General features: G+C 40.3%; 2 protein-coding genes and 1 non-coding gene across 3 annotated transcripts; 1 reads left to right on the top strand and 2 right to left on the bottom strand.

The window, feature by feature from the left end:
* Nucleotides 1-577: 577 nt before the first annotated feature.
* On the bottom strand, nucleotides 578-5,314 carry LOC124216517 (glucose-6-phosphatase 2). Its single transcript, XM_046621093.2, has 9 exons — nucleotides 5,107-5,314; nucleotides 3,390-3,492; nucleotides 2,904-3,095; nucleotides 2,290-2,384; nucleotides 2,128-2,209; nucleotides 1,908-2,038; nucleotides 1,676-1,816; nucleotides 1,445-1,592; nucleotides 578-1,365 (listed from the first exon to the last, which is right to left on the bottom strand). Exons 2-9 carry the CDS (start codon nucleotides 3,449-3,451, stop codon nucleotides 1,143-1,145), a joined length of 1,074 nt encoding a protein of 357 aa, XP_046477049.1. The 5' UTR covers nucleotides 3,452-3,492; nucleotides 5,107-5,314; the 3' UTR covers nucleotides 578-1,142.
* A 1,868-nt stretch (nucleotides 5,315-7,182) lies between these two features.
* TRNAK-UUU (transfer RNA lysine (anticodon UUU)) lies at nucleotides 7,183-7,255 on the top strand. Its single transcript has one exon. It is a non-coding gene; the product is annotated as a tRNA-Lys (tRNA).
* Nucleotides 7,256-8,004: 749 nt separating this feature from the next.
* On the bottom strand, nucleotides 8,005-11,793 carry LOC124216518 (U-scoloptoxin(01)-Er1a-like). Its single transcript, XM_046621097.1, has 3 exons — nucleotides 11,433-11,793; nucleotides 9,041-9,231; nucleotides 8,005-8,628 (listed from the first exon to the last, which is right to left on the bottom strand). Exons 1-3 carry the CDS (start codon nucleotides 11,461-11,463, stop codon nucleotides 8,494-8,496), a joined length of 357 nt encoding a protein of 118 aa, XP_046477053.1. The 5' UTR covers nucleotides 11,464-11,793; the 3' UTR covers nucleotides 8,005-8,493.
* Nucleotides 11,794-13,224: the final 1,431 nt, after the last annotated feature.

Genomic DNA, 13,224 nt, shown 5'->3' with positions numbered 1-13,224 from the left:
TTCGCTTAACGGCCGCCAGCGGCGCCACAAATCGTCATCCTCTCGAACGATGATTATCGACTAGCTTCGGCCAATCTCGAGGCCCGCCAATATTTGAAATTGTTTTCGGACGATTTTCCGATCCCGCGATACAATATACGCTATAAATAGCAGCGAAGAATATGATTGAGAAGGTGGCAGTAAATTTCAGACGTAACTAAGAATGGCAAACAATAAGAATAAGACAGGAAGAGCCCATATATGTTTCGGCTAATGTAGGTTCAAAAAAACAAAAAAAACCTGCCATATTCTCAGGCGATATTCGACGAGCGTCCGCAGTACAGGCACCAGGGTATACAGATATATAATTTACGTGCCGCGCACTGTTCTCTCGGTATACCTTCGTACCTACGTATACCAAACTCTGCCCGAAAATCGCTTTCTTTTTGTAACTTTGTTGTTTTTCTCTATTTTCATTGCATACAAGGTGTTCATCGAGATATTTATCGATGTAAAATAAAACCGTGCAACCTGTAAGAATCGGGATTATACTACAGGTGCAAAGGAAATATAGCATCAGAGTAGAAATGGAAAGATTATGCAACCTTTTTTATTGTTTTCGATACTCGATCGATATAATTGCTCTAAATATATTATCTATATATGTAGTTTGGATGCATTATGCACCTGACGAATTTTCCAAAAAATATTGATTATACGATATGATACGATGGCAGACAAATTACAAGACTGATTTATTTCTGACTTTTAGTTGTATGTCAAGTTTGTTAGATGCTGGAAATTTTCCTGAATCTTTGATGATCTGCCAACCCGTAGATTTGAATCTATGCCATTCGAAACGCCGAATAACAGGCCTAAATATGTTACGAACTTTCGCAATTAAATCTTCTACAATCATCGAGTTTGCTCTACGATTATTAACCAACTATGCAATCACTCACAGAGCTCAACTGCATATGTGTATATGTATAAATATGAATAGTAAATCTGCAGTGTCGATGACACAGCGCTGACTGTTCATGAAGATTGTTTGACTAGAGCACCGCGAGGTACTTTAACTAGACTCTTGTGCTGCACTGAATAAATAAATTTTCAATAAGATATAAATGACTTAATTGAAATATTAACCATTGTGTTGCCTATTACTCGACTTTGAGTCCTGGTGTTGGACGATCACTAGTCATGAACGGCACTGCAACTAAGTACATGTACGGTTGAACAGCATATAACATGAAGACGCAGAGGTAGAACGGTAGTACTCGATCAGTTGGGATAGCAGATTGAGCGAGTTGCAAGGCAATAGTCAAGCTGCAAATCAGGGCTCCTTTAACTATGTAGCTTGAAGATTGTGCGGAGTGAGATATCCTAAAACAATATCAATATTTGTACAATTAGTGCTTCAGCTTTGAACAGAATGTTCAACAGAAAATGTTCATGTACTCACCTGGATCGGACAGGTGCGATTAATGCTAATCCAAAAGCGGCACCAGATACTCTTACTAGAGAGAATAGCGGTGTTGTGTTGACGTGAATCCACTCCGGATTGGTGCACCATTTAAACGCCAATTTGACACTCCACTGTGGATCCATGCCTGCAAAATGAGTAACATATGTCTGTCTTCGCAGATGGAATCACAATGGGCTTGAATAAATTGTCTGATAGTAACTAGTTTACCAAGGCCCTTCTGCAGCCAATATGATCCAAAGGATATCATAGTCATGCCTAAGGCGGCCAGGAGTAATTTTGGCCTGCGAGAATGCCGCCACCATGTTGAAATCCTATAGTTGCATAAAAACGTCCGTGCTATCAACACACCTGCAAAAAGACAATTTTGAAAAGATGACGAACTGTGACACTGAATAAGAAATATTATTCAGCACTGAACATTACAGGCAAACTTACGCACCTCCAAGTACTCCGAGGATACACTGATGGGGAAAATGCGCAGCGACGTAAAGGCGAGACGCAGAAACCAAGAACAGCAAAATACCGAACAAAAGCCAGAGAAAAAACTTTATTCTTGTATTAGTCGTTTTGCTGTAAAAAACGGGGAGTTAATAAACAAAGATGCTCTCCAACTGGAATGTCATTTGATGATGGTGAATAGAAAAGAAGACTCGATCCACCTAATTCTTTGATGCCTTGACAACGATTCGTTTGTAAAGTGAACAATTGCAAATAGTACAGCTGCAGAGCCCATCACATGCCCTGCAAAATTTCAAAGTGTGATACATGAGTGATTTCGCAGAGATATAGAGATGTATATTACGATGTTCTGTTCTACTCACCCGATGGGGAACCTGGACCAGTTTCACATGTTAAATGAGTTTGTCTTAGCAGAGGTACAGGGTGCTTTGTGAGCAGCTCTCTTTCTTTAACCCACCTACAGCACATTAGTGAATATTTTCCATATTTATCACAATATTACATTCTTTTTGTCTAATTCAAGTTTACAGTGATGATAAATTTCAAAACTGAAAACCTTTACCTTGAAAGATAAAAACATCTGCATAGCTAGGGCTGAACTGATCTACTAAATGTACGTTTTATCTGAAGTGAATGAGATGACAGATACAGTGCTCCCCCCCTAAGATATCCCTCTGTAAGATATTACTTCCCCTCATTTTACTATCATTTCCCCGCAATTCGGCTTCCCCACTATACTCAGTGTTGTTTACTTGCGCATGCGCGTAAGCCGCTACTATAAGTCAGCTGTCTACATATACACCCCACCTTTTAAGAGTAGAGGGGATACCTCTCTAAGATATTTTTCCTGGAACCAGAGCCCCGAGTCTGAAATCTTAGGGGGGGAGCACTGTATTAGAATAAGTCACAAAATCACAGTCCCCATTACACCTTGCAAGGTTGAACGTGATGACGATAACTTCCATTTTCAACTCACCAGTACGGTCTATGTTCCATGAGTAGCCATTTCAACAGGATGTTACACCACTCGGACACAAAACTAACTATCAGTATATCAGAAGATAGCTTAGGACTTAGAATGACAAACAGTGGGACTAGAATCGAGAAAGCGTAGTCTGGATCAGCGACTTTTGTTACAGTCAAAAAGAACCTGTCGCTATCTGGAAACCTGCAAGAGAAAGAGAGAATTTTCACATGCGCTATTACAGCTTTTCTTCTGTAGAACTATGACGCTGAAACTAGAAGGTAATACAGGTGGAAAGGTTCCAGTAGATGATCAAACGATGAAGCCTGACAGGATAATTCAGGGAACTTTTTCTAAAGTATTCCTTGATATTTCATCATTTTCTCACTCACTGAAAGCCATCCAGAATTATTACATGCCGGATATTACTTGCCAGTTTGAGGACCATTGTAGAACTTTTTGCTTTCATACTTATTCATCAAGAAACGTAATACTCACATGTTCTGCAAGCCATCAATAGCTGCGGCACCGATTTCGTACAATGCTTCAACGGGATGCATTATGGACTTTGAGGTTTGGCAAGAAATCAAATCCAATGCTTCTGAAAGTGTGCGTTAATATTTTCAGGCATGTACATTGTACACACATCAGTACATATATAATATGTACGTATTGCAGTGCCGGCCCAAGGGGGGGGTGCTAACAGTGTGAGCATGCAAGGCCCTGCCTCTCTGAGGCGCTGCACCGCTGACTGACTTGCAGATGACTAGTGCTGACAGTCGGCGACAGACTACATAATAAAAAAAATTGAAGTAATGTTTATTGTGCTTGTGTTGTAACGGCTGATCGTACATCATTCATTTTTATTGCGATGTGAAAATAAATAAAATATACATATTTGAAAGGAAGACGAGTTTTTTATGTAATGCGTTATTGAGTTTTACTGAATAATATATTTTATTGTTTATTGTTATAATCGTAGTACCAAAAAAGTGAATTGTAAATATGCATGGGGCTTTCCATGCCAACTTGGCAAAACTTTGAAAGTTGACATTTTTTATTTCGCTGAAACTTAGCCATCTTTTTGCAGCCTAAAAGAAAAGGTTTCTTAATTTGTTTCAACGTTTTATTCAACATAGTTTTTGGGTAATAAATTATTGAAAAATTCATATTTTCAATAATCATTTACTTTTCAAACGCGTTTATCATTGCTCTCACTGCACAGATTTACAAAGACAAGGTGCTGAAATTGTTCGGGAGAGAACAAACTTTCTAAGTAACATATTTCAAAGGTGCTACAGCTTCGTCTTCAGACTTCATTCTCAATTTGAAAACTAGGAATCAAATTTTCAGGACATGTGCCCCTTTTGAAAATTGAAAACGATTTATTTGAACTCTATTCAAATTTTATTAGTGTTCTGAAAACTTTATTGACCTTACCAATTACCGTCACATAAGCAGAAAAATCGTTCTCGAGGTTGAAAATAATAAAAAATTACTTGAGACGTGACACTAGTCAAGAACGATTGACTTCCTTAACCACTATATCGACTGAATCCGAATTGACCAAAAACTTAAATTATGATGATATTATCAACGAATTTGCTGTAAGACATGTCAAAAAAATTATTTTAGTGAGACGAATCCCAAATTGTATTCATAAGTTTATGAAGCAATTATTTTTGTTATTTGATTTATAAACGAGTTTTTATGTGACTGAAATGTTAAATTTATGAAATAAATGTTAACTAAATGCTGATGAATAATGAATTTAAAAAATGTAGTGAATTCTACGACTTTACTATTGCGATTTCGTAGAGTCCATGCCATTTCTTTACTTCTGCGTAAAGTGAAAATGTGTTGCAGTGTTTTTGTTCAGGATTGCGTATAGAATGGTGCTGTAGGCCCTTTTTTGCGTTCGAGATACGTGGACTCTGATATTTGGAGATACACAAATGAATGTCAAAATCGACCAAGGCACGAACTTACATACATTTCAGACACAGTTGAAAGTGATCTTCAAGAGTAATATATACCAAAATTCAGTAAATCATTACTTCTTTGTACGAAATTTGTTTCAAGGTCTTGCAAGTCAAATTTGCACTAGGCCCCGCTTCTGTTCGTGCCGGCACTGCTGTAACGTGTATGATGCGGACACGTTATATCAATAAACGTTAATGCGTGATCCGTGTAATTGCAATTGAAAATTTTGTACCTTGAATTATATTCAGGATTAAATCACGCACATATTCTTCAACTGTATCGGTTTTGGCAGAGAACTGATTAACAATTCATTACTTAAATATCAAGAAACGGTTGAAAGAAGAGATTGACGAAACACTAACAGGCACCGGCAGTCTCCATCTACACCGTCAGCCTCCATCTTGTGTCAACCGGCAGCAGAAGCAGCCTGCAGTGTTGGCGCCCTCTTGAGACTGTACTTTTACGGTACGGGCCTAGGACTTAAGATTCAAGCTGCGAGCTCAAAAAACTCCCTAGGGTCTTAGAATAGCAATGAAAAGTTCACGTGATTGCTGCCAGCACTGGTAGCTGCTTCAGTATGGTTGGATATTGATGTGTGCATGATGTGTGCATTGTTTCTATTCGATAGTATCGATGTCAGTATTTAAGCGAGATTTATGACGTCACATTCAAAGTTCGTTAAAGAATTGACGAACAATCGAGTTGCCATATTATTAAAACTCGACGGCGTGTAACGAATTTTCTCACTTAATGAATAATCGTGTAATAATTGTTAATTTATTATATCCAAACGAAACTAATAGTCAAAATATACCGGGATATAAATAGTGCTCACATTCACAGTGCCTAGCTTAACCATATTCAGAATTTGTCGTAAAAACGGCATAGCAAAGGCGAAACAACTAATTCACTCAAGACTTGATACACGAGGAGAATATCGTGTCGGAATGACAATGCAAATTCTTCGAAACCAGCTTTCATATTTTTCCAGATAATATTGCTCGAGTTTTATTAAACATACCTATAACGATCAAGGCAGTGTATACACAATGTTCGTAACAGTAACATACATTGTCATTGAGTTTAAACCAGAAGTTGTAGAGTATGCAGGATGAAAGATGTGTTTAAATATGCGAATTATAGCACTTATAAGCAGTACGGGTAATTCAGACACCTTTCGGCGTTCACGTCAGCTGGGTATAATCGCGGCGAATTTCTGTCCGACGGGATGTTCCAAGTGGGTTCACCGTCCTCTTTGGACCCCAACGATACGCCCGGGCTGGTTGCACCCACTGATCTCTATATTACACACAGATCAGTGGTTGCACCGCCCATCAGAGTCGCTCCCGCGTGCAGAGCCGCGTTGTCGCAATTTGGGTAGTTTGGGCAGCTCCGAGGATTCACCCCGGCCGGATACCGCGTCGCGACTTCGGCGGATGCAGGCGCTGACTGTAAAATGCGGACTGTACGCCTTACGTCTTTCCTTAAATTTTGCGGGAAATCGTCCAGACACCGAAATCCGTATAGTCCAGACGGAATATACCAAGAAAAACCACCACAAATTGAAATTTTTTTATATTACTATTTTCTTTTTCTAATCGTAGGGGCGGCAGGGTCATCGGTAATCTAAATCCAGAATTTTTACCAAATTCTGTATAAGCAGCTTCGGTCGCCACCTTAAAATATCAGAAAATATCGGTCGTGGACAAAAAGTTGTTATCATCAAAGTTGTCGAGAATGGAATTTCTTACAACTTTAAACTTAACCATTTTTAGTAAGTTTTTAAAACAGGCGAGATATATGACAAAACGAAATTGTCCCTTAAATTCAAGATGGCAGCCGAAGCTACTGTAGAATTTATTCCGAATTCTGGGTTTAAACTACCAATGACCTCCCTTAAGAATAGAAAAATAAAATTGTGGTATCAGAAAATTCCAATTTCAAATGTACATTCAGACTGGACTACAAGTTTACCAGTACCTCCGAAGCGTGTTGTTCCGGGCTGCCGCCCCAGGAATTCCATGAGTTCCAGGAGTCCTTCGTGACGATGACTCGACCCTCGTTTAGCGCCGCGTTATCGCAGCTTGGGTAATTCGAACACTTGTGAAGGTCAAGACCCGCGGGATACTAGCCGCAAACCAGAGTCGCCACATAGGTGAGCAGCGTGCCGGCTAGCTGCAAAAACAAATACATGCACGATTAGCGTTCGTTTATCAACGGACGAGAGTAGCAAGTAGAGGGTAGTCGCGTAGCGTCTAATCCGGCCGTCTTCACCTTGTTTGTTTCCTAAACAATATATTATTCAATGGCCCGGATAGCTCAGTCGGTAGAGCATCAGACTTTTAATCTGAGGGTCCAGGGTTCAAGTCCCTGTTCGGGCGTTACTTTTTTGAAATCCACTAGAGATCCTCTTTTTTTCGATAACTTCCCTATTTTTTTATCCGTGCGTAACTCACTATTCTTTCAACCACGATTCGATCCCGAATAACGTTGCAGCAGCGGATTTATGAGAGCGTGGTCGACGGCGCAACGGACTATTACGCGTGGCTGCAGGATGCGGTAATTTCGCACCCTGCACTGCTTATATACCGAGTCATCGAAAGACACGCCCTGCGACGTGTGCGGCACGATTTCTTTTCATCAAGTCCATTGCATCTCCCCTGTTGGCCTGGAGCAAGGACCTTGCAGCGTGGTCTTTGGTCCTCGAGGCGCGGCGTCGCCGCGTCGCTTTGCCTTTATCAACATGTCAAGCGTCGAGACGTGCCCTGTTAATCCTTGCTTCGCAAAGATAATCGCTAGAATTAATATCAAACGTGTTCTACTTAACCACGTGACTGCGACCAATATACGCTTTTCATATCCATGCGACAAACGGTAGGATTTCCGGATTTAAAATCTGCACTCGGCTCGATTGTTCCGATATATGCAGAACCAAACTCTACCCTGATTTATTCATTGTATAAGAGCACAGGCAAAATACCTAGCCAACATATAGCTGATTCAAGGGCAAATAAAAATTCCATCACCTTACGAGAATGCAGTCACCCTACCTGTAATATGTTCCGCATAATTTCCGGGTAACGAATATATATAAATGATTGATATAAGTAGATACAATCTGCAAAAAATGTACGTTAGGAGGAACAACTGGAATATATTTTATTCTTAAATAAATATTAAATATATAATTCATTAAAATCACAATAAGTATAGTAAAACATTTATAATATTATTAGGCTGACTATTTCATCTCCGTATGGTATACGATACACAGAAGAATATAATCGTAGAATATTCGTGCCAATGGAAAAGCTTTACATTATAATACACGATATACTTATGCATGGGTATGTATACATAGGTATATATATATATATATATAGATATAATTCGTAATTGACGGAGGAATAATGGGTGTAGCATATTATAGGTATAATTAACGTCGCGTGCGATAGGACACAATATGTATAAGTGTGTGGCGGGTGATCTTTTAATATTGTTTTGTAGTAAAATTCACGCAGGTGACGAGGGAGGGTGCCGTCGTCGTCGTCAGAGTAGGTAGACTCCAGCCACCGTTACGAACCTCTCTGGAATTATCTACGCGCTCATTTCCACTTTCCTACAGGTCTTCATAGGGGCTGCCACACCGGACGTTGTAGAACTGGTCGCAGACTTGAAATTGCTGATTGAACAGAGTCCCGTTGACGCAGAGATGGCTCGATACGAGTTGCTCGCCCTGGCAGAGATGATAGGCCTGAAATACGAGAAATTTCACCACTCCGAAACGTCGGAATCTCGTCTTATATACCTATGTCATAGAGTATACAGTGTAAGAATTAGGTGGCGATTGAATCATGTTAATAAGCGCATCCCGCGCATTTGTAATTCACGCGTGCCGAGACAAGCTTTCCTTCATGATCTGATCGGACAGCGGCGACGTCAGTCGGATCCCATTACAAGTTTGCCTCTGACAGTTTAATAACTTGACCGCTAGGACACGTGCGGGATGTGACGTAATGTATGTATGTACAACATACGTGCAGCCGAGCGCACGCGTCAAAAACGTGCCCGCATGTCGCGCAGCAAAATCTAATCAGCGAGGATATACGCTTCGCGATTCGCCGCCCTCTTGTATCCGGAAAATCCACCAGCGAGGACTTACTGACCTGACACTGAGCCGCGGTGTCCGCCCACAATTGGTCCCCCAGGCCGGAGCACGTGAATCCGGTGTTGGGGACCTCGCGATAAGTCGGGTAGAGCGGTGGATCGTGAATCAGATGCAGGTTGTGATAAGCGTCGTACGGCGTCCCGTCGGCGTTGTAGAAATGACCGCAGGTCACCACAGCGACGAGGGAAGCTGTAAGGAACCGTCGAGACGTTCGTTGGAATTATTCGAGCAGGTGCAAGACTGGGGAAAGACTGGCAAAATGGGCCCATTAATGAGGGAATAACATTAGACCAATTTCGACAACGCAGTTTTCTTGTCTTTGGCCTAAAAATACATTTCAAGCGTTATCGGCACTTTTTGAAATCCCATTTCATTGTATAGTAGAGCCCATTACGCCCGCTGGGATCCATTTTGCCCACCTCGTGTTGCAACTTTTCCAAACTCGCAGTCTAATTATATCGGGTTATGTCCGCGATGTGCCTCTTAGAGCCTCCTAGTTACAGGCAAATCAGGGTACATATCCACCCTGGGCAGCTCCGATGCTCTTTTGTTAGCATTGAAACTCGGAGCTGCTCAGAGTGGATATGTACCCTGATTTGCCTATAATTAGGGATCCCCATGGGGCGCCTCACGGAAATAACCCGGTGCGCGGTGGGAGAATGGTGTGAAAATTTGGAATTATCGTGTTCGTGCGAAAACTGTATACCCGGGGTTCGTACTCACTGGGAAAACCTAAAAAACAGGGATAAATCAGGGAATTCCTTACAGCAGGGAAAAGTAAAGGAATTTCGAAAATAAAACTGAAATTTTGAGTCTGTTGAAGAAATAAACTCTTTCTTATACAAAGTAATATAGATCTAAGAAAAAATTGCACTTCAACTTTTCTTTCACCGCACCACTTCATACATTTTATGTATATTACTTAATACAAAACCTTCTTTCGTTTTTTTCTTACGAAAAATCGCGGGCTGTTGTTTGTAAATTGATAGTCAGACAGTTAGACAGTTACTAGGTAATATTGAATGTTGGTAGTTATTAGTATTAATGTGTAAAAAAATTATCACTAATCAGTGGTATATTTCATGAAAGGTTACTGGAAAAATTCTATTTTCACGGTGGAATACCTGGACAAATCAGGGAATTTCAGATTCTAAAAAGTGTACGAACCCTGATACCGAAAATGTGTAAACACACCACGTAAGCATGGTAGGGCGCGTTATATATTAGCGCGTCATCTATGTACACACGTCTAATATCGAATAGATCGCAAAGCCTTCAATTTTTCTCTTCAATACATGCTGGACTCAAGGAATAGCTTTACGAAAGTGTCTAAGCCCGATAGAGCCTTGGTCAATTAACCTTGGCTGTTGGAAAGACCGCTGATTGTAAAACAGATGTTTATATCCACATACTAGACCAAAGTGGGAAGATCTGAAGCTGGGTAATTAATATTCCTAACTTAGCAAAGCAACTCTGTTATACTCAATATAGCCAGCAATTAATTAATACGTATACTTTGCATTTGCGTTCAATTCCCATAAATCTATCCTCTTTGAAGGACTTTCGCCTCGTTCACGGACAAGCTGTGTACAGTTCGCGGCAAACGATCTGCACACGCTCCCCGCCCAATTTGTTAGATTCCTTTTTCATCACTCGCCGTCGAATATTTTAATTACTTTCAAGAGTTCAACAACTGGCATTGAAATACACATTTATTGACGCCAGGCTATTCCTCGTCGATGGCGTGTTTAACATTAGAAATAAATACAACGCGTTATCGTCTCAAGTATTCGAACAATCTTTCCATATGTTTCCTAACAAAGTCATTCGGTCAGATGTTTTCATTATATGTGCTAATCGCGGCGATTTCCGAATCCGCCGTGCGCGTTCGAAATTTGAATATTTAAGAAAATCGAACGCACGCTTGAAGTGAAAGGTTGAAAAATTTTACGGGAAGAACATTACGTAGCGATCGTTTCAATGGACAATTGCGCGTGCAATTCGTGCACCTGGGCCATTGAAGCGTGCGGCACGCGAGTGCAACAATTGGCTCGGTTTCACGTTGAGGGGCTATTTCGCATACACATATTAATCAAATTAGTGCCCGGAGGCTGAATAAACGAGCCTCGGTCGGTCGGCGCCCGATTATACAACGAGGTGACAAGATACACACCGAATAAACGATCAAATTATTTCTAATACCAACCAGTAATTCATCGCTCAACCTGCACGAAAATTTCCAGCCAGACATTATTTCACATTGTATTAGCGTAACGTACAAGAAGATAAATGATCTAAACAATCTATATATGTGCTTGTATACACTTAGGAATTATCGATGATACAGGTGATGGAAAAAAAGTGATGAAAAAAATTGCAGTTGCACTTACCAGCGAAGAGAATGAAAATTGTCTGCGTCATTTTGGCAAAGTTTTGATGAGAAAAAAAAAGTAGAAAATAAATTTAGGGTAGCAGAATGAGGTGTCTTGTATACAAACTAAGCGATCACTTCACTAAGATGAAATAATGACGTTGTGTTATTTATAAAATTGTGGAGTAAACTCTCGCTTCTTATTTTCGGTGGATGCGGTTGTCGATCGCTAACATTCGACGGGTGATCGGATATCGAATACTGCAAAATTGAACGAGCGAAACTTGCTGGGGCCGAAAAATTTGGACCGAGCAAAAAAAAAAAAATGGTGGTCCTTTCGATTCAGTCGGCGGAGGCGAACTGGCTCCGAAATGATGGGCTCCGGATACTCATAAGGACAACCTTAACTGCCCACTACAAACGAGTGAATGTTTTTTTAAAATCTCTCGTTGAGAGTCGGCTCGTTGGGTGTTACACAGGAACACCGACAGTAGGACCACCGAATTCGGGGGCCAAACTTTTTGTCCATTTTGACGAAATCGGCGACAGTTCTCCGCAGATGCGAGGACATCTATACGTTGCACATATATGCTGCCAGTACATGCCTGCAGTACATGCAGCGTTTAAAATCGAATTAACTTGAGATCTATCTTTTCTCCCGCGGAACAAATTCATTTAACTCTCTTGCGAAATTGTGATTTTATGTTTTTTTATTTTCGCATGCTTCTTCGCTTATTTATTCTAAATTCTCAAATGATCTCATCGCAGCAACGCTTCAGCATGCCTGTGTAAAGAATGAAGGCACGCCGCGATCGTATATAAGAAGAAAAAAAATATATCCGAGTTTACGTCATGTTGTTGTATGTGAAATTGAAAGGTGAATTTTTTGCCTCAAGATTGTTGGGTTAAAATACTATTGTCGAAGTAATAAACTCCGTATTGTTCCGGTTCGTGATGTGGGATATTTGGCAATGTTATTGGTAGCAAAAAAAAAACTTGACCTCGTTTGGTCAATTATAGAAATTAATTTTACAAACCGTCGAAGATGCTATTTGAAAATTTATGCTATTCTTAACTATACATAGAACCTATCTACAGTTAAATGAAAAACAAAATACGATATTTCAAAAAGTATTTATTCATTCGGCGTGTGTTTATTCAGCTACATATTTTTTATTTTTTTTTTGTTTGTTTGTTCTTGTACAAATCGTGTAAAGGCACGTGATTATAAGTAGATGTACGGCACAATGATAATGAAAAATCCTCAAATATCAATCCCACTATCACCCACGCACGATTATAATTGTTAGGTATATAAGACATACGGCAAATAATTGTAAAAATAAAATAAATCAAACGGCGGGCGCCATGCCGAAGCGAAAGAATGCGGTTGCCAAACTATCGAAAGAGACCGAAGAAAGTGAAGAGAAAAAAAACGACGAATAAAAATACGGTCACAAACTGGACCGTGGCTTCAGCAGCAGCAGTCTGCGATTTTAAAACGTACGTATATGCGTATCGATTATTGAGATCATCGAAAGTTGCCAGAATCCCCTTTTCGCGGGGCATGCACACGGCTACTTCGCTTACGCGAGGGAAGCAGGTTCTCCTTTTATTTCAACTTTTAGTCGTTGCTCTTTAAAGTGCATCGACCAAATCCAGGGCCGAATTTAGGGGAGGGCAACAGGGGCTGAAACTTCGGGACCTCTACAAGAGAGGGGCCTCCGCAATTCAAATTTTTAGGTGAAATTTGCTTACAAATGGTGTGCAAAATGTGAAATAATCACTCTTCTGACAAGAAGAAAGTTCTC

Source organism: Neodiprion pinetum, chromosome 4 (assembly GCF_021155775.2).
Source record: "Neodiprion pinetum isolate iyNeoPine1 chromosome 4, iyNeoPine1.2, whole genome shotgun sequence".
Lineage (NCBI taxonomy): Eukaryota > Metazoa > Arthropoda > Insecta > Hymenoptera > Diprionidae > Neodiprion > Neodiprion pinetum.
This window is presented reverse-complemented; position numbering and strand designations above follow the sequence as displayed.